We start from the raw sequence: 27857 nt of genomic DNA, 5'->3' as shown, positions 1-27857 counted from the left end.
TAAAATCTGTAGCTCATTCGTTTTCCAGACATAGCAAAAATCGTGAACTGACATTGCTAAATAAAGTGTGATATTTATCCCGGCATCCGAGCTGTGATAGTAACGTTTCCCCCCTGCACTGTGCAATGCGATCTGACCGTCACTCCATGCACATGTCACATATCAATGCCTCTAATTAATGGAGCGGAATGCTGCCAGTCCTTATTGCACCTGCATACAATGAACTGATTATCTGGCTGGATGTGTATAACTGTACACGCTTTTCTTTTCTTTTTTCAGGTGGGCTTTTCATCCGAAATACAGATCAGGAATATACAGCTTTCCGATTAGCGATTTTTCTCCATAACACAAGCCCCAATGAGTCGGAAGCAATTTTTAATTTGGTTCCTCACGTAGACAACATAGAAACAGCCAACAGTTTCGCCGTTACAAATGCCTGTAAGTATGGATGGATGGATGAGCGGGAGTCATGGGTAAATGGAAGCCATTCATGAAATACGTGTTTGTACGCGGGCATGCGGAGGGACCCTACCATTCATCTTTTGTATTCCCTGAAAGCAGAATACTTCTGAGAGTAGAAATCACCTTCTATTCACTCCGCTGACTAATCAGATATGACATTTTCCTGCTAATGTTATGCAGATGGGGCAGTCCACTGGGGGTGGGGCGGGTGAAATGGTGGTAAGTGAGACATGGCGGTATACAGTTGATATTCACTGCCAGAAGAACATTTCCAATCACTGTTTATTGCAGCTATTCAGGTATACACTCGTTCAATAACGCATTAATAATGATAATGTTAATACGCAAAGTGCGGTTACCCTTAACAACCAATCATATGTCAGTTTACTGACACCAGATCAGTGGCAGTGTTTTCTATGGGCCTCACATTTCGCCTTATTAAATAAAAGTGGCAGTTGGATGCATCCCTGGTAAATTTGCGGCTGTGCTCTTCTAAATTATCATTAGTGTTTTTTAATGTTGCCTGTCATGTATCATATATAGTGTCAGCACTAAAATAAGAAGTGACATTTTACCAATTGTAAAACCGATGCAATGATAATGTGGCGGTTTTCAGACTGAGGTGGTAAACGGGGAAAAAAGGAAATTGTTATACCGCCCAATCAGACGTCAGCTTTGCTCTGTTCTACACAGTGATGACATGTACAGTGATTGGTTGCCACAGGCAGCATATTAATATTTCCCAGGTACAGATTTATTTTGGCACATGATGTAGAGAGCAGTGATTTCCAACCAATCACAGATTAGCAGTCATTAGGGCCAATTTACATGTGTGATAATGCATTTAAAATGAATGGCACTGCAATGCATCATCACAACAGTGCATGGCAATATAACATGGTGCGCTGCGGCCAAAATTTTGGGACATGTCTGGTTTTTGAGATGTGTTGGTGTGTCCATTGGTTTCACGGGGCGACCATAATGTAATAATGCGTGACATAATGCATGTTACTGCACCGTAAATGTAACTGCTATGGATAACAGCTTCATTGCTCTATAGCAGGGGTCTCCAAACTGCAACCCGAGGGCCAGATGTGGCCCTTTACTGGCCTTTATCCAGCCCTTTGGGCACTGTTCCTCCCAAAGATATGAGCCACTATTCCTTCCACTGACACCAATGATAGGGCACTATTCCTCCCACTGACACCAATGATGGGGCACTATTCCTCCCACTGACACCAATCATGGGGCACTATTCCTCCCACTGACACCAATGATGGCACACTATTTCTCCCACTGACTCCAATGATGGGACACTATTTCTCCCACTGACTTCAATGATGGGACACTATTTCTCCCACTGACTCCAATGATGGGACACTATTTCTCCCACTGACTTCAACGATGGGACACTATTTCTCCCACTGACTCTAATGACGGGGCACTATTTCTCCCACTGACTTCAACGATGGGACACTATTCCTCCCACTGACACCAATCATGGGGCACTATTCCTCCCACTGACACCAATGATGGCACACTATTTCTCCCACTGACTCCAATGATGGGACACTATTTCTCCCACTGACTTCAATGATGGGACACTATTTCTCCCACTGACTTCAACGATGGGACACTATTTCTCCCACTGACTCTAATGACGGGGCACTATTTCTCCCACTGACTTCAACGATGGGACACTATTTCTCCCACTGACTCCAATGACGGGGCACTATTTCTCCCACTGACTCCAATGATGGGGCACTATTTCTCCCACTGACACCAATGATGGGGCACTATTCCTCCCACTGACACCAATGATGGGGCACTATTCCTCCCACTGACACCAATGATGGGGCACTATTCCTTCTACTGACACCAATGATGGGGCACTATGCCTTTTACTGACACCACTGATGGGGCACTACTTCTCCTACTGACCACCAACCCGGCGGCCATGTTTATTCTCAATGATGCTGGCCCTGGGACATTTTATGCACCCACTGGTCAAAATCCGGCCCCTCTAAAATCCAAAGGAGAAAAAAAAATGTGCCCTTTGAAAAGTTTGGAGACCCCTGCTCTGTAGCAACACCCTTCTTAAAGAGTACCAGTCACTATTGGATTTGTGCAAGATACAGAATATATTTAGTTTTAGTTACAGACCTAATTAAGAAATTACTATATCTGCCCCCCCCCCCCCCCCCATTATGTTGTTCTTAAAGCAGAACTCTGGGAATTAGACAAATTCTAACCCTGCAGTGGTGTCCCCAGCATTGCAAGGGCTAAATGCTTGTTTAATGTGCAGGGATAAGGTGTAATAATTGCCCTTTCCCACAGTCTGGCAGGTGCCAGCTATTCTACCTAAAGCTTCTGGCTGTGGGCAGACCCTTGGCATCATTAAGTACAATGCAGGGCTAGTAGCAGGGGCAAGCATGTAACCACAGCTAAGAGCACCTTAGAGGGGTGGCAGTGCTTTACCAGACACAGGGTGGGAGGAGCCTGGTGGAGACAGGAGTATGCCAGGAGTAAGAGCTATGTGTTACACCTTATCCATGGGCACAAAGACTAAACAAGCATTACCTTTTGCAGTTGGGGGGGGGGGGGGGTGGTAATTGTTTGGGATTTTATCTAATTTCTGGAGTTCAGCTTAAAGTAGAGTAGGATTCTACAGATGCAGATCACATAAATAAACAGGAGTTTGCTATTATCGTGATTGGTAGTGGAGTGGATTGTCACTCTTTTTTTTTGTGTGAACATTCTCAACTCCTACACTTTACTTACCTCCTCTCTAACGGTCCAGGTCCCTCATTAGCACTGGCATCTTCTCCATGCGTGCTGGTCTTCGGGCACCTTCATTGGCCGGCATGGGGTGGCGTAAGACCTGTGCATGCGCAGGAGTCAGTCATCCTGGCGCACAAGGACCGTGCTGGCAAAGTAAGCTGAGCTGCACATGCGCAGCTCAGTTAAGTCCTGTAGAAGGCTGTGAGCAGGAAGGTAGGTACCTGCTCACCGTCTGTTATAATATACCCGTAGTTCTGCTTTAAAGCAAAATTATGTGAGCAGACAAGCTTTTTATTGCAGAAGAGAAATGCTATGTCTCTTCTACAATAAAAAGCCTGCCTTCTCACAAATGTTTTTTTCTGAATGTACACTGTGCTGTGCATGTACAGCTCAGTGTACATTTATGGCATTTTTTGGTGCCCTGTTCTGTCAAAACAGCCAACTCGTTGAAATCCCAAACCACGTCACTTTTGGTGAGTCTACAGCATCAGTGAGTGGAGATTTGGACGAGTTTGCTGTTTTGACACAACACCAGCAGCGTATACACTAGAGTACACGATATAATGAGTGGACATTGTTAGTCCGCTTGCTAGTAACCAACAGCATGGCTGCCTCCAAGGTGGCGATAGCTTTTCCTCTTTAGTAGCTGCTCTGTCAAAACAGCCAAGTCATCAAAATCTCCATTTAATGATGCTGGAGAGTGATGTGGTTGGAGATTTCGATGAGTTGGCTAGTTTGACAGAACACCGGCATGAATAAACTCCAGTACACATGTATGAGCATTACGTCATCCTGGCTTAGCCAATCGAGAAGGCCAAAGATGTTGAATCTGGAAGTCGAGGTGAAGACGTTGGTACCAGTGAAGGAGCTGGCAGATGTTGAATCAGTGAAGTCTTTAGTAAATTAGCTTTTGTTCACACCAGTGTCCGTTGTGTAGGGGCAGAAAGGGGTGGAACGAAGTGCTATAACAACGCATCACACTCTTTACATATTTTTTAACTTTATTAAAGTGTGACAAAAGGTAAGGCAGTACAGCCAGCCCACCCAGGCTCCATCAGTCCACAAAAGTGGGCCTGGGCATCTGCAGGACAGCCATCTGAACTACCCTATTTCTGACATTTGTGACTCTTGTGGATCCCCTGCAGTGCTGCCAGTTTCTGCCTTTTTTTCTCTCTTTGGTTGTGCTGCAGGGGGATTGGTTCTTGGATCTCTTTCCCTTTTAACCAGCTATTGGCCCCCCTCCCTCTCATCACTGCCGGCTCCCCTCCTCTCCCACCAGCAGCTGCTGCAGGAGCACGGGGGATCAGTTTCAGGATAGAGAGCGAAGAGGGGACCGGTAAATATCCCATATTTACAGGCCCATGCCTTTCCTGAGTGAACACAGTGAGCGATCGGTACTGATCGCTCCTATGTTCATTTATCACTGAAGCATAGTAAACTGTGTTTATTACACTGCGGTTTGTGAATGAACAGGAAGCCTTCCTTTCACTCACTGCCCAGTGCATCTGAAGCTGCAGAGAAAGGGACTAATGAATGTATGTGCTCAGTCTCTTCTCTTCACTGTAAAACACCAGGAGTCCCCTGATATCTCATCAAAGCCTGCCCAAAGGGCAGTTAAAAAATGTAAAAAAAGAAGATACAATTCTAAAAAAGAATGCATAAACATTTTAAATAATAATAATAAAAAATTAACAATCTTAAGAGCAGTCAGCATTTGATCTCTTTAGAGAGCATTTGACAGGCGGTAAAGAAGCCTGCCTGCTTTATACCCGCAATAGGGGGTTGCAACCATGGGCTTTGCACACAGTTGCTGGGGTTTGTCAGGTAGAATGTACAGGGCAGGGGGGTTGTCAGGTGGGATGTACAGGGTGGGGGGTTGTCAAGTAGGATGTATGGGGTGGGGGTTGTCAGGTAGAATTATGGGGTGGGGGGTTGCCAGGTAGGATGTACGGGGCAGGGAGGTTGTCAGGTACCTGGTAGGATGTACAAGGTGGGGAGTTGTCAGGTAGGATGTATGGCGTGGGGGGTTGCCAGGTAGGATGTATGGGGCGTGGGGTTGCCAGGTAGGATGTACGGGGTGGGGGTTTGTCAGGTAGGATGTACGGGGGGGTTGCCAGGTAGCATGTACGGGGCGGGGGGTTGTCAGGTAGGATATACGGGGCAGGGGGGTTGTCATGTAGGATGTACGGGAAGGGGGGTTGTCAGGTAGGATGTACGGGGCGGGGGTTGTCAGTTAGGATGTACAGGGGTGGGGGGTTGTCAGGTAGGATGTACAGGGGTGGGGGTTGTCAGATAGGAACGTACGGGGCGGGGGATTGTCAGATAGGAACGTACGGGGCAGGAGATTGTCAGATAGGAATGTACGGGGGGGGGGGGGATTGTCAGATAGGAACATATGGGGCAGGGGATTGTCAGATAGGAATGTACGGGCTGTATGGGGCCCTGTGATGTACGGGGCGGGGGATTGTCCGGTTAGCTGTATGGGGCCCTGTGATGTACGGGGCGGGGGGATTGTCCGGTTAGCTGTATGTGGCCCTGTGATGTATGGGGCGGGGGGTTGTCAGGTAGGCTGTATGGGGCCCTGTGATGTACGGGGCGCGGGGTTGCCAGGTAGGATGTACGGGGTGGGGGGGGGGGGGGTTGTCAGGTAGGATGTACGTGGTGGTGGGGGGTTGCCAGGTAGCATGTACGGGGAGGGGGGTTGTCAGGTAGGATGTACAGGGGCGGGGGGTTGTCAGGTAGGATATACGGGGCAGGGGGGTTGTCATGTAGAATGTACGGGGTGGGGGGTTGTCAGGTAGGATGTACGGGGTGGGGGGGTTGTCAGGTAGGATGTACAGGGGCAGGGGTTGTCAGGTAGGATGTACAGGGGCGGGGGTTTGTCAGGTAGGATATATGGAGCGGCGGGTTGTCAGGTAAGATGTACGGGGTGGGAGGGGGGTTGTCAGATAGGAACATACGGGGCGGGGGATTGTCAGATAGGAACTTACGGGGCGGGGGGTTGTCAGATAGGAACTTACGGGCGGGGGATTGTCAGATAGGAATGTACGGGGCAGGGGGGTTGTCAGGTAGGATATACGGGACGGGGGGTTGTCAGGTAGGATATACGGGATGGGAGGTTGTCAGGTAGGCTATATGGAACCCTGTGATGTACGGGGCGGGGGAATGTCCAGTTAGCTGTATGGGGCCCTGCGATGTATGGGGTGGGGGATTGTCCGGCTAGCTGTATGGGGCCCTGTGATGTATGGGGCGGGGGGTTGTCAGGTAGGCTGTATGGGGCCCTGTGATGTATGAGGCAGGGGGTTGTCAGGTAGGTTGTATCGGTCCCTTTGATGTATGGGGCACTGTGATGTACGGGGCACTGTGATGTACGGGGCACTGTGATGTACGGGGTGGGGTGTTGTCAGGTAGGTTGTATCGGTCCCTGTGATGTATGAGGCACTGTGATGTACGGGGCAGGGGATTGTCCGGTTAGCTTGTCAGGTAGGCTGTACGGGGCCCTGTGATATTCGGGGGCCTGTGATGTATGGGCACTAGTCTGCACTATATATATATATATATATATATATATATAAAATGCAGCACATCTGCATTTTCATGCAGCGCACAGCGCCCCACTTTGTGTGTAGCAGTGTGGTATGAACAGGGCACACAGAAAACAATTGTTTTCCACATGCCCTTGCTTTGAACCAGCATTAATCTGTACAGAGGTAGTGTGAACAAGCCTTCAGACATAAGCGGACAGATATAAATCTTTCATGAGCAAGCCAGCGCAATTGTAATAATTTAAGGCAGAAAATTCAAATTGCTGCTGCCCAGCCGTGACTGGTTCTCTTTAAGTAATAAACTAGTTGCGAAGGGTAATGAAGACAAGCAGTCATCCATAACAACCAATCATATTTCAGCTTATTGAGGTCACAGAGGTTCAAGAGAACCTCAGATCAGTTGCTAGGGGTTGCTGCAGTGTATGCATTGCGTGGTCGCTTTAATAAATAATCCGGCATGTTACTAAATAATTTTAGTGCCATCACTGTGACCATTTCTTTTTTTGTTGTTGTTTACGCTGTGGGCTTTTTTCTTGATATAGCCCGTGTGTATTTTTAATAGCTGCTAGAAAGGTCTTAAGGATATGCAGCAAATCCAGACAACAGAGTTCGGATTAACATAATGCAGATGCAGCTGCTGCTTCAATGTATAGAACGCTTGTCTTTGCTGGATACAAAAGCCATATTAAACAACAACGCATTGTCTTTTCTTTTTTTTTTTTTTTTTTCTGTACACATTTGCTAAGGATTTTGGATTTATTTTGATTGGAGGATTGGAGTAGAAATGCTGCATTGGGTGCCTTTTGTGGTTTAATGTGTGTATCGCCTTTTGGGAAAGCACTTGCTACAGCGGTTACGCAGTGGCCTGGAAATTAGGCAGCCAGTGATGTGGAAGGTTATCTTTATAAGTAGGTTGACGCTGAAGCTTGATCTGCTGATGTCACTTAAGGCTGCCCTGCTCCTATATTCTGGGTTATAAATGTCCGTTATCATCACGTAATGCATAGATCCTCTGAGTGTGTCTCCGTGCATCCATACATAAGTGCCAGAGCAAGTTAAAATCTGCTCTACTCCGTTTCACAGAAGACACTATCTGGAACTGCTGCCACATACTGAGCTGTTATCAGCCCAGGCACAAAGTCATTACTGTGCCTAGGATTGCTGCATTTGGGGAATTTGCATTGCATGTGGCAGTTTGCTTTGCAGGGGCCCGACGTTTTCGTCAGCATTAGAGGAGTAAATTGTTCTGTAATTAATCCTTTCAGTAAGAAGTACGTTTCCGGTTTGTATGACTTAAGCTGGCCGTACACAGTTAGAATTTTGTTCAAAAACTTCCGCTTTTGGATCGTTTGTTCAATTTCCTAATGGTTGATGGGGACAAATCAATGACCCTTTTAAAATCGAAAGGCGAAGGACAGGAAATGTTTCAATTTTTTTTTACTGAATACACAAAGGGGGTTATTTACGAAAGGCAAATCCACTTTGCACTACAAGTGGAAAGCGCACTTGAAAATTGCACTGAAAGTGCACTTGGAAGTGCAGTCGCTGTAAATCTGAGGGGTAGATCTGAAATGAGTGGAAGCTCTGCTGATTTCATTATTCAATCATGTGCTAGCTAAAATGCTGTTTTTTATTTTCCTTGCATGTCCACCTCAGATCTACAGCGACTGCACTTCCAAGCGCACTTTCAATGTAATTTCAAGTGCACTTTGCATTTGTAGTTTGCACTTGTAGTGTAAAGTGGATTTGCCTTTAGTAAATAACCCCCAAAATTCTAACGGTTAATGTGGTCCTTGTTTGGGAAACATCATACTTATTGTAAAAAGCAGATGCTACAAAAACTCTTTCTTTTATTTATTATTATTTAAACACTAAGACCCGGTTCACACTGAGGCAGCGCGACTGCCTCAGGCGACCGGGATCCGACTTTAGCGGAGGCTTGCAAAATGACTTCTGTATAGAAATCAATGCAAGTCGCCCCAAAAGTCGTACAGGAACCTTTTTCTAAGTCGGACCGACTTGAGTCTCTCCGATTAGAACGGTTCCATTGCACAGAACAGGACGCGACTTGTCAGGCGGCTAAGTCGCCTGATGAGTCGCCACCGGGTCTTAAGGACCAGGCCTCTTTTTCAGACATGGTGTTTACATGTTTAAAACAGTTAGAAAATTACTTAGAACCCCCAAACATTATATATTGTTTTTTTTTCTTATACCCTAAAGAATAAAATGGCAGACATTGCAATACATTTTTTCACACCGTATTTGTGCAGCGGTCTTGCAAGCACACTTTTTTTTGAAAAAACTGTAAAATTAGCCCAATTTTTTTTTTCATATTGTGAAAGATAATGTTACACCGAGTAAATTGATACGCTTCAAAATTGTGCCCACTCGTGGAATGGCATCAAACTTTTACCCTTTAAAAATCTCCATAAGCGACATTTAAAAAATGCTACAGGTTGCATCTTTGGCGATACAGAGGAGGTCTATGGCTAGAATTATTCTTTTCGCTGTACCGATCACGGCGATACCTCACATGTGTGGTTTGACTACCATTTTCATATGCGGGCGCTACTCACGTATGCGTTCGCTTCTGCACGTGAGCTCATTGGGGCGGGGTGTTTTTAAAAAAAAAAATTATTATTTATTTTACTTGATTTTATTTATTTTTACACTGTTAAAAAAAATTGGATCACTTTTATTCCTATTACAAGGAATGTAAATATCCCTTGTAATAGAAAAAAACATGACAGGTCCTCTTAAATATGAGATCTGGGATCAAAAAGTACTCAGATCTCATATTTGGACTTAAATGCAATAAAAAAAAAATGTAATTTGAAAAAATGACATTGAAAAAATGTTCCTTTAAGAGGTGAGGGCGGAAGTGAAAATTTGACGTCGCTTCTGCCCTCCTATGGTATAGAGACGAGTGGGGGCCATCTTAGCCTCACTCTTCTCCATACCTAGCAACAAGAAGGACCTGATCGCCTCTGCCGCTACCGACGGCTCCAGTAAGTGGCGGAGGGCGCGGCCACCTCTCCCGCCTCTGATAACGGTGATCTCGTGGCAAACCCGCCTCGGAGACCACCATTATCGTAAACAGGACCTGTAAAGAGGGATATCTTGGTTGTGGCAGCAGCTGCTGCCGTTACCGAGGTATCCCTCTTAAAAGTACCGATGTATATATACAGGAGGCGGTCCTTAAGTAGTTAAGGTACTTATATACTGTAGCACCATCAATTTACACAGCACTTTACATATACATTGTATATTCACATCGGTCCCTACCCTCAAGGAGCTTACAATCTAAGGTCCTTAACTCACACTCATATACTAGGGCCAATTTAGACAGAAGCCACTTAACCTACCAGCATGTCTTCAGAGTACCCAGAGGAAACCATAGTACTTGGAGGAAGCCATGCAGGCACAGGGAGAACATGCAAACTCCAGGCAGGTAGTGTCATGGTTGTTTTGTTTCCACATAAAAAAAAAAATTGGCCCTTTAAGGCCGGAGGGCGGAAGTGACATTTGATGTCACTCCAATCCTCCAAGGGCATAGAGTCGAGTGGGGACCATCTTGGCCTCACTCGACTTCCTGCCCATCACTCCACCGGAATGGATCATTTCCGCCGCTGCTTATCTCTCCAGTAAGCGGTGGAAACGACCGGAAAGCTGCGGGAGGGGGGAGCCTCTCCCACTACCCATAAAAATTATCCTGTGGCAAATCCGCATCTGGAACCACTTTTATGTGAAAGAGGATCGCCTGCTGTATAAAAAGATACCGTCCATAACCCCAGTTTTATAAAAAGATAGCGGCCATAACTCCAGTATTTAATGTTAAATTAGCGATGTATATACACGTGGGCGGTCCGTAAGTGGTTAAAATTCGTATCACTTTATTACAATAATTATGACATTAAAATATGATATAAACATCACACTAATCTCATTATCTCCAACTCTCATGTGACTCTGTCCACCTGTAGGTTCACCTACTGGTGGACAGAGTTGGAGATAGCCAGACATATTGGGATAAGAAGTTCCAGAGGGGGGAAGAGGCTTTGGAGAAGTCCTGGATGCGGGGATATGTTTTGTAACTGAATAGGGATAGTCTGTGTGCAGCCAATGCTGTATATGTGCTTTATGTTATGATTCATTCTGAACGGCACCCCAGAGCACATAAACATTGTCAACCAATACCTGTGCACTTCAGTGCCCCTGGATGTGAACGTACATGCACTGTGTTGCCCAAAATATTGTTCACTGCTGCCCATTAAAGAGGAAGTAAACCCTGATGAGTTTACTTCCTCTTTCATTCCCTGCAAAGGCAAAGCATAATGGACTACTATGCATCGCATAGTAGTCCATTATGTGTCACTTACCTGACACAGGAGCCAGCGAAGTCACCGCTGTCCCCTGTAGTCCGCCGCATCCATCTTCTTGGTGGGGTCTCGCAGCTCCGCCGCTGTCATTGCGCACAGGAGCCGACACGCGCGGCAGCTCCGTCGTTGAGAATGCGCCGTAGACAGCGGTGCCTGTTTTCAGGCAAATATCTCCTAAACCATATAGGTTTAGGAGATATTTCTTGGACCTACAGGTAAGCCTTAATCTAGGTTTACCTGTAGGTCAAAGTGGTTTGTAAGGGTTTACAACCACTTTAAGGGCTAATTCAAAATGGACTGTCTTAGCACAATGTGTGGCAACACATGAATTACCAGTAACACAATACAGTTGTGACTGGACCCTAATACAAATCATAACATTTAAAGGATAAGTTAACCTTTTGTTAAAAAATTATTAAAAACGCACATAATTTTGCATGTAAAAAAAAGTGCATTATTTTTTTTTTTTACCATGCAGCCCGCAAAGCATTGCATCCATGATAAGCAGGTCGCTGGTGCAATGTCAGGCTCCTAACAGCTGTCTGCCCGTACATCCATACAGGGAGACCGTTACTCTGCTGCAGGAAGCATCAGTGAACTACGAGGGCGTTGATGAGTACCATGGTAGTTCATTGAGAACTACGAATTGTCTGTTGGTGGCAAGACTTGTAGTTCATTCATTCACAGATCACTCAGGCACGCTCCGCACAGCCACGCTGTTTTTAAATTGTGACAGCGGGTGTGGGGAAAGGGTTTCCCATCTGCTGTCACAGTGGAGGATCGCAAGAGAGGGTGGGGGGGGCAAGGCTGCTGCATCAGTAAGATGTTACATCCTGAATATGGATGGTCATTAAAGAGATTTAGACACACGTCTAAATGTATCCTTAAAGTGGTTGTAAACCCTTACAACACACTTTGACCTACAGGTAAGCCTAGATTAAGGCTTACCTGTAGGTCCAAGAAATATCTCCTAAACCTATACGGTTTAGGAGATATTTGCCCGAAGACAGGCACCGCTGTCTACGGAGCATGTGCCGTAGACAGCGGCACGCAGGCGCACTGAGCGCAGCATCGCCAACGACGAAGATGCCGCGCGTGTCGGCTCCTGTGTGCATGCGCGGGAGTGACGTCATCGCGGCTTCGCGGGATGACAGCGGCGGAGCTGCGAGACCCACCGAGAAGATGGATGCGCCGGACTACAGGGGACAGCGGTGACTTCGCTGGCTCCTGTGTCAGGTAAGTGACACATAATGGACTACTATGCGATGCATAGTAGTCCATTATGCTTTGCCTTTGCAGGGAATGAAAGAGGAAGTAAACTCATCAGGGTTTACTTCCTCTTTAAATCGGTTGTATAGTCAATTTTGGGACTTTTACCTACAGGAAAGCCTATAATAAGGCTTACCTGTAGGTAAAAAAAAATCTCCTAAACCTGTATGGTTTAGGAGATATTCCCCTCGCAATGCGCCGCTGACTGCACCAGTGCATGCGCACAGGGGATTCTGTGCGCGAAGATGCCGCGCATGTCGGCTCCCATGCGCATGCGGGGAGTGACGTCATCTCGGCCTCGCCGAATGACAGCAGCGGAGCTGCGAGACCCACTGAGAAGATGGATGCGCCGGACTACAGGGGACAGCGGTGACTTCGCTGGCTCATCGGGGTTTACTTCCTCTTTAAATCGGTTGTATAGTCAATTTTGGGACTTTTACCTACAGGAAAGCCTATAATAAGGCTTACCTATAGGTAAAAAAAATCTCCTAAACCTGTATGGTTTAGGAGATATTCCCCTCGCAATGCGCCGCTGACTGCACCGGTGTATGCGCACAGGGGATTCTCGGCTGAAAGTCTGGCAGATGCCGGAACCTGCCGGAAAGAAATCTCCCACGCGCATGAGTGGGAGTGACGATATCGCGGCTCCGGCCACTCACAGCGTCAGAGCCGCTATACTCAGAAGAAACGCTGAGGGAACATGTCAGCTCCCTCGGCGTGGATCGGGCCAGACGTCGGGGCCTCGTTCTAAGGTAAGTATTTCATAATGAGCTAGTATGCGGTGCATGCTAGCTCATTATGCTTTTTGCTTTGCAGGTGAGTAAAAAAAAAAAAAAAACTTCAGCGGGTATACAACCGCTTTAAGAGAAGCGATCAAGGCCAAAAGATTTATTTTCAGTTTTGAATAAAGTGGGGATGGCCTTTTTAGGCCTCCTTCACAGGGCCATATAGATGCATCCACCAGATTCCTGCCCTAAGGATCAGCTGATTCTTGCAGATGAAATGAACTAATGACAGGCTGATAGTTGCTGTTCACATGTACACAAAGCGGATGTCTACATTTAGGGATTGATTTCCAAACCTGGACACGATCAGCTTAGTGTTGCTTGGAGCTGAACTTTGGGCCCATTCTCACTTTAACATTATGTTGGGTGTTAAATCATTTTGAAAAGCCAGACAATTTTAGGGGCTGCTCCGAATTAGGTACACACCTACATATTTGGTGGACCTGCCCGATAGCTCAAACCTGTATTGTTGTGCACTGTGGTAATGCATGGTAAAATGCAAATTTTGCCAAGTGTTACTGCAATACCTAAGTGTGAATGGGCCGTACCTGAGTCATTAACCGGTTGCCGACTGCTGCACACAGATATACATTGGCAGAATGGCACAGGCAGGCAAATGGGTGTACAGGTACCTCCCTTTCAATTTGCCACCCACAGGTCCCGGGAACTCAGTGTTCACTGGTGGCCCGCAATTGCGGTGTGAAGAGGTAGAGCGGGGAGATGCCTATGTGAACAAGGCCTTTCCCCATTCTGTCTAGTGACAAGATAGGGATCTACTGCCCTCTGTCATCGGGAGCAGTGAATGCTGTCATGTCCTATATAAACCATCCCCCCACAGTTAGAATCACTTTTTATAGCACTGATGTATAAATGTCAATGGTCCCAAAATAGTGTCAAAAGTGTCCGATGTGTCACGATAGTCACGATAAAAATCGCAGATCGCTGCTATTACTAATAAAAAATAATAATAATAATAAAAATGCCATAAAACCATCCCCTATTTTGTAGACACTATAACTTTTGCGCAGACCAATCAATATACGCTTATTGTGTTTTTTTTTTTACCAGAAATATGTAGAAGAATACGTATCAGCCTAAACTGAGGAAATGTTTTTATATATATATATATATATATATATATATATATATATATATATATATATATATATATATATATATATATATAGATATTGTAGGGGATCTTCCCGGGGTAGGGTGAGTTTGGACACAGTTCACAGCAGACTTGGAATTTATAAAGCAGACCTTGGCGTTTATTCGTGGTACAAACAGTCCAACAAACAAAAATATACGGCAACACCGTGCTTTTTAAGTACAACAGAAATAAATTAAAAAAAACAACCTAGCCCGGCTGGGCGCTTACTAACAGGTTCTTCTCACCTATCTGACACTTATAAACACAGCGTCTTTCGCCTGGATATCGCAGGGTGGGTTTTAGCTCCAGCAGTGGCTGCGCTCGCAGCATCCTCCAACACACAGACTGTTCATTCCCAGGCTGAGAGCAAACACCTGCAGGCCCCGCAGAGCCTTTACCTTCCCAGGCTAATTAGGATCAAAGCTCACCTGATCCAAAACCCAGAACTGGACCGGGGGGTGTGTGGAATGACAGGTCCCTCTACCAAACCTACCTGCCATTCCATATAAACCCAGGCCCGGCAAGATTAAATAACAACTCAGCAGCATATTGCTGCTGAGAAACTGATCCATCCTGGACTTACCATCTCACACTGTGTAGCAACCTAGGTGAGATGTACACCCCCTCAACCACTTCTCCAGTGACATGTCTACATATCCCCCCCCTCTTTTTCAGACCGGAGGGCTGAGCCTTTTGTCCCCACAGACAACTTACCCTCGACAATGCGTCAGCATTTGCCTGTAATTTCCCTGGCCTGTGTTCCACAGTGAAATTAAAGTTTTGTAAGGACAGAAACCATCTAGTCACTCTTGCATTTCTCTCCTTGTTTAACTTCATCCATGTTAGGGGGGCATGGTCTGTCACCAACTTGAATTTCCTGCCTAGCAAGTAATACTTTAAAGATTCTAGGGCCCACTTCACTGCCAAACATTCTCGCTCCACAATGGCATAATTTTTCTCGGCCGGGGTTAGTTTTCTACTCAAGTACGTCACCGGATGCTCCTCACCATTCACTACTTGTGAGAGTACTGCACCTAAGCCTGTGTTAGAGGCATCTGTCTGGACCAGAAATTCTCGCCTGAAATCGGGGGTAACTAACACAGGTGGTTGGCACAAGGCAGACTTAAGGCTTTGGAAAGCCTTCTCGGCCTCTGGGGTCCACGTGACCATTGCTGTCTTTCCGCCCTTTGTCAGGTCAGTTAGTGGAGCAGCAACTGAGGCAAAGTTCGGCACAAATCTACGGTAATAACCCGTAATACCCAGGAAAGCTCTAACCTGTTTCCTTGTCAGGGGTCTAGGCCAATTCTGTATTGCCTCAATTTTATTTAGCTGTGGCTTAATCAATCCTCTCCCAACAATGTAGCCCAGATATTTGGCCTCTTCTAGGGCTAGAGCACACTTCTCGGCATTTATGGTCAACCCTGCATCACTTATGGTATCCAACACGGCCTGTACCTTACAGAGGTGACTTTCCCAATCAGGGCTAAAAATGACCACATCATCGAGGTAGGCGGCTGAGTAATCCCGATGTGGTCGCAGAATCAAGTCCATCAACCTCTGGAAAGTTGCAGGCGCTCCATGTAACCCGAATGGCATCACTACATACTGGAATAGCCCATCAGGGGTGGAGAATGCAGTTTTCTCTTTAGCCTCACCAGAAAGTGGAATCTGCCAGTAGCCCTTTGTGAGATCGAGGGTGGTTATGTACCTGGCGTTACCTAACTTCTCAATCAACTCATCTACCCTGGGCATAGGATAAGCATCGAACTTGGAGATCTCATTCAACTTTCTGAAATCGTTACAGAACCTCCAAGTTCCATTGGGCTTTGGGATTAGCACAATCGGGCTGGACCATTCACTCTGTGACACCTCAATTACCCCCAGATCAAGCATACGTTTTACCTCGGCAGATACGGCTTTCCTACGTGCCTCCGGTATCCTATAGGGCTTTAGGTTTACTCTGCTTCTAGGCTCAGTTTCAATGTGATGATGGATGAGGTGGGTACGCCCTGGGAGGTCAGAGAACTTGTTTTTGTTTTTCTGTAAAAATTCCTGAGCCTCCTGTTTCTGTGACACTGATAGAGTATCACCTACCTTGACTGGAGGGATTGGTGGTAACAAATTATTAACAGTATTTGTCGCCACCAAGGATTCCCTGTCTTTCCAGGGCTTGAACAAGTTTATGTGATAAACTTGGAAAGGCTTCCTTCTACCTGGTTGGTGCACCTTGTAGTTCACCTCACTGATCTTTTCAACAATTTCATAAGGACCTTGCCACTTCGCCAAGAATTTACTCTCAACAGTGGGGACTAGTATAAGGACCCTATCGCCTGGGTTGAATGTCCTGATTCTTGCGGACCGGTTGTAAATTCTACTTTGGGCCTCTTGAGCTCTCTGGAGGTGTTCCCTTACCAGGGGCATTACAGTGGCTATACGGTCCTGCATTTGTGCTACATGCTCAATAACACTCTTGTATGGGGTGGACTCATTCTCCCATGTCTCTTTTGCAATGTCCAGTAGACCCCTAGGGTGACGACCATAGACCAACTCGAATGGTGAGAACCCTGTGGACGCTTGGGGCACTTCCCTAATAGCAAACATGAGGTAGGGTAATAAATGATCCCAGTCACGACCATCTTTTCCCACCACTTTCTTCAACATATGTTTCAAAGTTTTATTAAATCTCTCCACCAATCCGTCCGTCTGGGGGTGGTATACAGAGGTACGGATGTGTGAGACTTTAAATAGTTTGCATAATTCCTTCATCAGTTTTGACATAAATGGCGTACCTTGGTCAGTTAGGATTTCTTTGGGGATCCCAGTCCTAGAGAACATATAAAACAACTCACGCGCAATTGTTTTAGATGCAGTGTTTCTTAAGGGTACAGCCTCAGGATAGCGGGTCGCATAATCCATGACGACCAAAATATACTGGTGTCCTCTAGCTGACTTTACAACGGGACCCACTAAATCCATGGCAATACGCTCAAAAGGCACCTCTATAATAGGGAGCGAAACCAAAGGACTGCGAAAATGTGACACTGGGGCACTAACCTGACATGTGGGGCACGACTCGCAGTATTTTTTAATGTCATCATATACCGCCGGCCAAAAAAACCTCTGGAGAACCCTCTCTCGCGTTTTGTCAGTCCCCAAGTGTCCCCCAAGAACATGGTTATGTGCCATGTCAAGCACCTGACGCCGGTACGGCTTAGGTACCAGAAGCTGTTCCACAATCTCATCCTTAATCTTATTGACTTTGATCATTAGTCACCGAAAAATGTGGAAATCTTTTTTCAGCATCTGGTTCCTGAGGTACCCCATTCATAACAGCAACCTGCTCTCTCGCATTTTTGAGAGTGGGGTCCTGTAATTGTGCAGCGCCAAAATTATCCCTAGACACCTCTAAGTCTAGTATATTTTGCTCAGTGGGAGGAGCCTCCTCCTCCCCAGCCAGGACCTGCAAAGGAAAACAATCATTTTCATCCTGCACACTTTTATCATTCACAGGGGACAAGGCAACCCCCTTAGAGGTATCCTCACTCCTTTTGGGGATTTTTCTTTTTTCCCAGAGAGCCCAGAATAATGGAAAATCGCGCCCCAATATTACATTATGCATGAGGTTTTTAACCACACCCACTTCATATTGTACGATGCCTTGTTCAGTCCCGACTTTAGCCAGCACTATAGGGTACACTTTTGTATCACCATGTATGCACACAACACTCATATGCTTTTTAGACTCTAAGTCCCCAGCCACCAGGCTAGCATGCACCAAGGTTACGAGGCTTCCCGAGTCCATTAACGCCTTAACAGGAAGGTCATTGATTGTAATATTGCAGATTTGCGGTTCAGTCTCTAGTCCAGGAACTGCAGCACAAGATGGTTCCGCAAATAGCGACTGACGCCGGCTAGCGTCACACTCCATGGGTTCAGTGGTAAGAGGGCAATGGGCAGACACGTGTCCCGCCTCATGGCATCTCCAACACTGGATAGGGCCTGGTCTCTTTGGCAAGGAGTCCTTTTTAGAGCCCCTTAGCCACCCGGGACCATCACCAGTCTTTTGTCCCTGAGACACCACTTGAGCCCTTTTCCCTCCATCAGCACCCCTCCACACTCCCCCAATAGATGGAAGTCTCTTACTAGCTGACGGCACAGATCTGGCGTTCCGGGGAGGTGAAGATGCTGCAGGAACATCACGGAGGTAGTCCTCAGTCGCCTGGAACCTCTCGACAAGGTTGACAAGTTCGTTTGCATTCTTAGGATCACCTTGTCCCACCCAGCGTTGCAGGTCAGTAGGAAGCGCTCGGAGGTAGCGATCCATCACGACCTTCTCTAGGATTTGTGCAGGAGTAGAAGTGTCTGGCTCCAACCACTTTCTTGCCAAATGGATTAGGTCATACATCTGGGACCTCGCTGATTTGTCCAGACTGTAGCTCCAGTTGCGTACCCTCCGGGCACGGACTGCAGTAGTAACTCCTAGTCGGGCAAGTACCTCCTCTTTTAGCCGAGTATAGTCCTTAACCTCTTGCTCACTGAGGTCATAGTAGGCCTTTTGAGGTTCACCTGTTAAATAGGGCGCAATTACCTCTGCCCACTCAGCGGCTGGTAACTTCTCTCGCTCAGCCACGCGCTCAAATACTGTTAGATAGGCCTCAACATCGTCCTCAGCAGTCATCTTTTGCAGCGCTTGCTGCACAGTCCTTCTCCCAAAAAAAATCTCTGGAGCGGCTCCCTCCACTGTGGGTGGATTAGCAACCACAGGCGCCTCTCGATTTATTATCAGGTGCTCGATAAGTTGTTGTTGGCTTTGGCGCAAAGCTTGCAACTCTTCCTTATGCATCTGCTGTTGTGCAGCCATGGACTGTTCATGTCGTCTATTGGCCTCTGTCTGAGCCTGCTGTTGTTGCAAACTCACTTGCATAAACTGCTTCAGCATCTCCTCCATGTTGCTGGATCGTTCTTGGAGTGTAGTTGCAGCTTTCACCCAGGACATAAGCAGCTGTAGCCAAGTCTGTCCACACCGTTGCCCCTAGCAACCGTGTTGCCCGCATTCTCCACCAATTGTAGGGGATCTTCCCGGGGTAGGGTGAGTTTGGACACAGTTCACAGCAGACTTGGAATTTATAAAGCAGACCTTGGCGTTTATTCGTGGTACAAACAGTCCAACAAACAAAAATATACGGCAACACCGTGCTTTTTAAGTACAACAGAAATAAATAAAAAAAAACAACCTAGCCCGGCTGGGCGCTTACTAACAGGTTCTTCTCACCTATCTGACACTTATAAACACAGCGTCTTTCGCCTGGATATCGCAGGGTGGGTTTTAGCTCCAGCAGTGGCTGCGCTCGCAGCTTCCTCCAACACACAGACTGTTCATTCCCAGGCTGAGAGCGAGCACCTGCAGGCCCGCAGAGCCTTTACCTTCCCAGGCTAATTAGGATCAAAGCTCACCTGATCCAAAACCCAGAACTGGACCGGGGGGTGTGTGGAATGACAGGTCCCTCTACCAAACCTACCTGCCATTCCATATAAACCCAGGCCCGGCAAGATTAAATAACAACTCAGCAGCATATTGCTGCTGAGAAACTGATCCATCCTGGACTTACCATCTCACACTGTGTAGCAACCTAGGTGAGATGTACACCCCCTCGACCACTTCTCCAGTGACATGTCTACAATATATATATATATATATATATATATATATTTGGGGGATATTTATTATAGCAAGAAGTTAAAAATATTGCTTTTTTTTCAAAATTGTCACGCTTTTTTTGTTTATAGTGCAAAAAATAAAAACCGCAGAGGTGATCAAATACCACCAAAAGAAAGCTCTATTTGTGGGGGAAAAAAGGCGTCAATGTTGTTTGGGTACAACGTCGCATGACCACGCAATTGTCAGCTAAAGCGACACAGTGCCAAATCACAAAAAATACTCTGATCGGGAAGGGGGTAAATTTTTCAGTGGCTGAAGTGGTTAAGAAAAATCCTGTGCCTTTTATCAGGAGGTCACACTCACACATAACTAGAAAAGTTGAAAGGAAGAAACAAATTCAAACATTATAATTATAATTACAAGAAAAAATAATATAGTGTATACAATTGCGACACAAGTCATTTTGTAATTGAATGCTATTAACAATTACCTTTCCTTTTCAATCTGCAGCCGCTGTAATTTTCTGAAAATGCAATGCAATATGGCTACCTGGAGGTGTTCTGTACATAGAATGTGTACTGACCACCCCCAGAAACATTTCCTGCTTGTGTTATTGGCTCACCAATTTTCCCAGAAGTCTGCCTAAAGCCCCGTACACACGATCAAACAATCCGGTGGAAAAGTCCGGCGGACTCAAGTCCGCCGGACAATCCGCCTGTGTGTGGGCTCCGGCGGACTTTTTTTACCCAAAAGTCTGGCGGACTAAGAAAGTAGTTTTGCACATCAATCTGTTGGCCGGACTCGCATTCCGGCGGACAATCCGGCCGTGTGTGTGCTAGTCTGGGAGACAATACGGCCGTGTGTGTGCTAGTCTGGCAGACAATACGGCCGTGTGTGTGCTAGTCCGGCAGACAATACGGCCGTGTGTGTGCTAGTCCGGCAGACAATACGGCCGTGTGTGTGCTAGTCCGGCAGACAATACGGCCGTGTGTGTGCTAGTCCGGCAGACAATACGGCCGTGTGTGTGCTAGTCCGCCGTACTTTTGAAATGAACTGACTTTTCCCGCCCGGAGAAAAGTCTGCTCATTTTAAGCACGGCTCCAGGTAGCCGGGACCAGCGAAGGAAAGGTCCCCACCCCCTTTCCTGGCCGGCCAGGTAGCGTGCTCGGATAAGGGTCTGATATGGACCTGGGGGGGGGACCTCCACGCTGTTTTTTTGGTGTAGGGATTCCCCTTTAAGTCCATACCAGGTGACGGGGTAGCCCTCCTTCGCTGGTCCCGGCTACCTGGAGCCGCGCTCAAAATTAACTTTCCTCCGTGTGTGTGGGCGAGTCCGTTCATTTCAAAAGTACGGCGGATAGTCCGGTGGACTTAGTCCGCCGTACCTAGTCCGCCGCAAAAGTGCCGTGTGTGGGCAGGTAGCTCGTTCGGAAAGTCCGGCGGACAGTCCGCCGGTTTGTCCACCAGACTAAGTCCGCCGGATAGTCTGATACGTGTGTACGCGGCATAAGATACAAGTCAGATTTCAGGCATCTCCTGCAACATAGAATGCATGAAGGTAAAAAAAAACCTTCTGCCTTTACAACTACTTTGAGGACACCAGTGGTGTAAATGTTAGGGTTAGGGTAAGGGTTCATTTTCCAGGGCAAGGTTATGTAATAGGAATCTGGTAGGATTTGGTGAAGAGGTATAGATAGGTTAGAGACAAGGTAAGACGGCTGCACACACTTTAAGTAGGAATCCAGCTAAATAGCCAAATACTTATTTGAAATACACATTTAAGAGCTGCTTTACCTACCAAATGATATGCATTTTGTCCATTTCAGTCAAAATCAGGTACGTTAAGATGAACTGGGGGAATGTAAAAACTACCCTTGCAGTGGGGCTCCCCCCCATAATGCAAGGATTAAATGCTTGTTTTTGCAGAGAGTATCATAGAGAGCAGTTTTACCAGTGGTGGCTGCTCCATAAGGGTCGCAGGGGCACCGCCCCCCCAATCAATGCTCCTGTCTCCTAATCGACATGTAGGGCATCGGACACATAGATTCCAGTGTTATTTTTTTATTTTTTTTCGAAGCACATGATTAGAGTTTGAAGCTTGTTGTTTCCCTGCAAAGGTAAAGCATAATGGACTACTATGCATCACATAGTAGCCCATTATGTGTCACTTACCTGACACAGGAGCCAGCGATGTCCCCGATTTCCTCGCCGGCTGGAAGTATCCATCTTCCTTCCGGGGTCACAGATTCTGGCTCTGTGACTGGCCGGAGTCGCGTGACGCCACTCCTGTGCGTGTGCACGGGAGACGCCAGTCACGACATGTCGTTTAAAGAAAAAATTGGCGCATGCGCAGAAGGAAACCATGTAGGTTTAGGAGGTATTTACAGCACCTACAGGTAAGCATTAATCTAGGCTTATCTGTAGGTGAAAGTGTGTTGTAAGGGTTTACAACCACTTTAATTGGCTTCAAAAAAGGGTGGGCTCGGGCGCAGAGCCCACCGAGAGATGGCCGTCCTCATCAGAGCTATCTCTCTGCTCTGCATTGCTGCCAACACAGCCAGCTACAACTAGCCAGAGCCGGACCGCGTGAGTACCACCCACGACTGACCCACATGGAGAGTATGATAGGGATAGGGACATAGGGATCTGATTACCGTCCATCCGAATCCCTCACAGTCTGGCATACGGACATCCTTTGTGACTCTGTGGATGGGCAATTTAATTTTCAGGAATTTGCCCTTGATTCTTCATTTAGCAGTGATTTAGTACTTGAGCCATGAGAGCTGTCCATGGTATCTGGATTTTTACAGGACTCAGAGCAACCCTCCCCCTCCTCACCTTTCATACACCGTCCCTTATCCCTGGGTCTGCCAGAGAGGATTATCACAGGCCTCAGAACAATGTGCAATATATTTTAATATGTCTGGAAGGTAATGAACTGGGATTGAATCACTTGTGCTGTAACAAACAGTGAATCACACCGGCTGTCAGGGTCTGCTTTATTATGCATAGCACTGGGCTTAAAGACAAGTCATCATACCAACGCTTGTTGTTTTATTTAGATGTAAATGAAACCTGTACTAAGGGAAATACACAGGCTATTATTACTGACCTTCTTCTGGAAATGCTCTTTGCTTGGCTGTCTCTGGCTTCAAAACTTGTGAGAAACGAAGGTAGAGCAAGTTTACAGCTAATGACCTCAGAGGAAAGTCAGAACCCCTCATCTGCAATGTTACTGGTCAGCCTTTGGCCTCATTAACATAATTATGTGAATGTGGTTGAACATCACCACAACTTTATCCCTGATCTGTCTGGTGTGTTCTTTGGCCTTCATGGTGCTCTTTGTTCACTAAGGTTTGATAACAAACCTCTGAGGGCTTCACAGAACAGCTGTATTTATACTGAGATTAAATTACACACAGGCGGACACTATTTAATAATTAGGTGACTTCTGAAGGCAATTGGTTCCACTAGATTTTAGTTAGGGGTATCAAAGTGAAGGGGGCTGAATAAAAATGCACGCCACACTTTTCAGATAGTTATTTGTAAAACATTTTGAAAACCATTTATCATTTTCCTTCCACTTCACAATTATGTGCCACTTTGTGTTGGTCACATGAAATCCCAATAAAATCCATTTACGTTTTTGGTTGTAACATGACAAAATGTGGAAAATTTCAAGGGGTATGAATACTTTTTCAAGGCGCTGTATTTTAATTCTAATTTGGGCTAAAGCTAGAGAAAGTTGTGTATTATTTGCATTTTGTTTTTTTGTTATTTTTTTAATCTATTTATTCTATGTTGTATTTTAACTGTATGGATGGTTCATTAGAGTATTGTTTTTTTTTATTTGTTTTTTTGGGTGCTAATTGCTGTTATTGGTAATTTTTTTGTGTCATTGTGTCTTGTTTTGTTAATTGTTGTGATTTTGTGGTGTCTTTTTTTGAGTGTGGCTGTGTCGCAATAATTTCCTTATGGGATTAAAAAAGTATTCTGATTATCGGTAGGTGACTTCCATGCTTTGGGTATGAACATTTTGGCTCCTAAGAAGACATAGATGAAGAGGGCTGTTTGGGAATTCTTGGGAGCATTAATATTAATATCAGAGCGGATCGTTGTATATATTTTTGTCCGATATAATTTGATTTTAGGATCTCAGTAATGAAGAATTGTTCCGGTCTGTTCACATCTCCCGAAACATATGTATAACCCCCCTGCTCTTTTCTTTCCAAGAGATTTCCTTGAATTCCCAAGACTGCCCACTCACCTATGCCCATCAAAAGACAGTTGTGGCAGAAATATTACTTTATAAATGATGGAGCAGTGATAGTGGGATTACTCTTGCTGCACCAGGACTAATGAGATTCTATTGTGGGGAGCAGAGTCAATGGGAGAAAAAACTTGTTGGTGGGCTCACAGTTTTATACAAAAACAGAAGTTAACCAATTATTCAGAATTCACAAGACAAGAAAAGGGTTAGTCCATATAAAAGTAATATTTTAGTTATTGGTGTAGCTTAGTGGGCTGCGTCTTCCTTTGGTTTCTTATATAAAAATTAAGTGGAGTGTTGGAAGAAAGACCCAGTGGTCTGCGAGTCTATCCCTTTTAAAACCTTTTTTTGTCTGAGTATAGATCTATGTTTGTCCCAGACATGTTTAAAGAAGAATTCCTGATATGGATATTTTATTCATAGTTATATTGTACATTGGTCCAGCTTGAACCAATGTAACAATGCATATACCATACTAAAGGTGGCAAGGTCGGGTGATGACGTTACACTCTCCACCTTGTGCAATCAGGGAACACTTTGAATGAGGCCTGTATCCAGCAGCCAACCCCCTGTGTCCAGAATGCATCAGGACAGCCGCTCGGCAAGGGAGGTGGAACCTAGTGGAGATCACTGGAGTAGCTGTGTCCAATTCTGTGGTTTCCAGCTTCCATGGGCATTTGCCAGGTGTTATATATGCATATGTATAAAATAACGATGCCCTGAATTCCTCTATAAATTCACTTATTGTTGACTAAATTCACTACCTCTCCTGGAAGTCTGCTCCAAACATCAACTACACTTTAAAAAATACTACACAAAATCTGACTGCATACAACTACATACAAAATACATCTAAATACAACTACACTCTAAAAAATACTTTAGAAGATTAGCTTGAGCTTTCTTCTACTTTTAGGTCACTTCCCTGTGTTCAGAATTTTATTTTTATTTTTAGAGCATTTGTTTTATTTTCCAATGGTTAGTGGGGTCATATCAAAGTAGTGATTAGAAAATTCGAGCAGGATGGAGATGCTTTCACAAACAAACAAAATTGTAACTGCGAATGTGGATTTCATTTGGGAAAAAGCATACATATTGTAATGAAACCTGTTTAATATGTCTGAGATTGCATGCAAATAGCAGGTCTGGATGAGAATCTCAAACTTTCAACAAGCAAGATCCCATGTATCTAAATGGTGACTGTTCACATATGAGCCTTCTGTGCATCGTGAGGCACCTGTAGCTTGATGGCTGATGCTCCAAAGGCTACTCTGAGTACTTTTGAGGCAGATATAGGTTGCTTTTGGCCCAATAGACTTCAGTGGGAATGGCTGTAAACACTTTTTTTCAGGCATTTGTTAGCTTGTGAACCGGTCTCCCCTCTCGCTAGTGCTTTTACTTGGCTTACATAGTCACTAAGGTTGAGTAAAGACACCAGTCCATCCAGTTCATCCTGAGTGAGTGTCTACAATTTTCCCTATCCCTGTACATTGCACACTCACTTCGGTCCCTACCCTCAAGGAGCCCACAATCCAAGGTCCCCATTCATATACTAGGGCCAATTTTGGACAGAAGCCAATTAACCTACCTGCATGTCTTTGGAGTATGGGAGGAAACCCACACAGGCACAGGGAGAACATGCAAACTCCAGGCAGGTAGTGTCGTGGTTGGGATTTGAACCAGCAACCCCTTTTACTGACTGCTAGGTGAGAGTGCTACCCACTATACCACTGTGCCACCCAAAAGATAAAAATAAAAAATCTAAAATGCTTGTGTGTGCACACAAAAATGCTCAAACAAAAACACCTGAAAACATCTCAATAAGGCTTTCCTCGTGTATGAATGCAGCCTTCAGGACTTTAAATCAAGATTAGTTGACTCAGCAATGGCAAAAAGGAATGCTCTGGCTAACGATTTTTGTTTGAGCATTCGAACAAAAAACCTAGCTGTGTCTGGCCAGCTTTAGCATTGTATTGAACTTTCTGCCATCCTGAGCCCTAGTTATACCTTTATATCCTCATGTATGAATGCAGCCATAAGGGCTTTCAAACAAGATTAGTTGGCTCAACGATGGAAAAAAGGAATGCTCTGGCAAACGATTTTTCTACAAACCTGTCTGGCCAGCTCTAGCATTATATCGAACTTTCTGCCTTCCTGAACCCTATTTATAACCTATATGATATTTAAAGTTTAAAATCTTGTCCCACCTTTCCCTCCTTTCCTCAAGACTGTTCATACTAGGTTTTTGTCTGCAATCTGTAGGGATATTTTTTATCCCTTAGATCTTTCACCATTTTGTTGCCCGTCTTTGGACTCGTTCTACTTACTTTATCAATATCTTTTTTGTAAGTGAGGTCTCCAGAACTGGACAGAGTATTCTAAATGAGGTCTAATTAAAGATCTGTATAGGGGAATCAGGACCTCCTTCCTCCTGTTTGTGATCCTACTAAAGATGCACCCCAACATTCTATTTGCTTTCCCCACTGCCTGGCCACACTATTTGCTTATTTTGCAATAATCCAAAATAAGTACCCACCAATAATTTTCCTCTGCATTTCTGGCCAAAACTGTACCCCCAATATTGTACTGTATCAGAAGATTCTTGGATATGTCTTTAATACTCTACCAGTGACATCTCCTTGCCATAATTCAGACTCCTGGCCACTTTTTGGAGTTTTTCTGATATTCTTACCTATCTTTGTGTGTTCTGGCTTCCCCTGGTTTATTCTCCATTATATGAAATAAGTAAAAATCCAGGAGGAACAGTAAATCCTCTTCTAAATATCAACAGCAGGTGTTCAGACCCCGAAACTCAAGTGTAGTATCTGTTCTTATCAGTATCCAGTAGGGGTGCTGCCCCGACATTCTGGTCTATTGGTAGAAATGGCTGGCTGTATAGTATCCCTGATGGAATGCTGGGGGCTAATACCAGCTGGAACAGAAATAGGGGAGCCCACAGGATGCGGGTCCACACGAGTAATTCCTCAGGAAGACTGGGGGGGCCCAGTGCCTCCTGATATGAAAGGGTCTACCTTGTCTGGCCATGGGCTGGGAAGGCAGGGAAACTGCGGTGTCTGTGCCCCCTTGGAGTTGGTCGCCCCTGGGGTGTTCTTAGTAGCACTTGGTTTTGGAAACACCACAGTGTGAAAATGTACATAGCTACGCCACTTGCTTCTTTTTATGCACAGGGTCTGTATGGGCTAGGTCTTTTGGCTAAGTCCAGAGCAAATTTGTGCTACCAGGCTGCAAGTCCTAGCTAGTGCACCTACACTATTTATTCTTTTTTTTTTTTCACACTGTTTTTCATGTTGCACTTTACCCTATGTTTCTTTCACATGAATGGAGGGTGTGGGTCCTCAAGCCTACCCTGAAGTCTAGGGGGAGTATGTGTGGCCTTTAGGTTTATTCCTCCCCCGAACCAGGGGTCTCTCTTTGGGGTAGCCCATCACCTAGTACTCGGTGATTGGCTTTGGCTGGCCATGAGGAGAAGGGTCTGCCAGGCCTTTTAGCTAGGTGTACTATGTTCAAGCATTGCCGTTGTCAGAAGCCCAGGG

The 27857-nt window shown here is 45.6% G+C and overlaps 1 protein-coding gene across 11 annotated transcripts in view; it reads left to right on the top strand.

The window, feature by feature from the left end:
• Window positions 1-27857, top strand: part of GRIA4 (glutamate ionotropic receptor AMPA type subunit 4) — a 478284-nt gene that overhangs the window by 4502 nt on the left and 445925 nt on the right. For all 11 annotated transcript variants that reach the window (XR_013274705.1, XR_013274706.1, XR_013274704.1 and 8 more), the window contains exon 2: window positions 280-438. Coding sequence is in view for 8 of the 11 variants with exons in the window: in XM_077484347.1 (XP_077340473.1) it covers window positions 280-438 (159 nt within the window). In the remaining 3 variants the exon portion in view is untranslated. The remainder of the gene's footprint in view (window positions 1-279; window positions 439-27857) is intronic.

The sequence above is a fragment of the Lithobates pipiens genome, unplaced genomic scaffold (assembly GCF_037356315.1).
Source record: "Lithobates pipiens isolate NorthernLeopardFrog02 unplaced genomic scaffold, aLitPip1_a1.2 Scaffold_16, whole genome shotgun sequence".
Lineage (NCBI taxonomy): Eukaryota > Metazoa > Chordata > Amphibia > Anura > Ranidae > Lithobates > Lithobates pipiens.
Note: the sequence above shows the minus strand (reverse complement) of the source record. Positions and strands in the feature narration are given on the sequence as shown.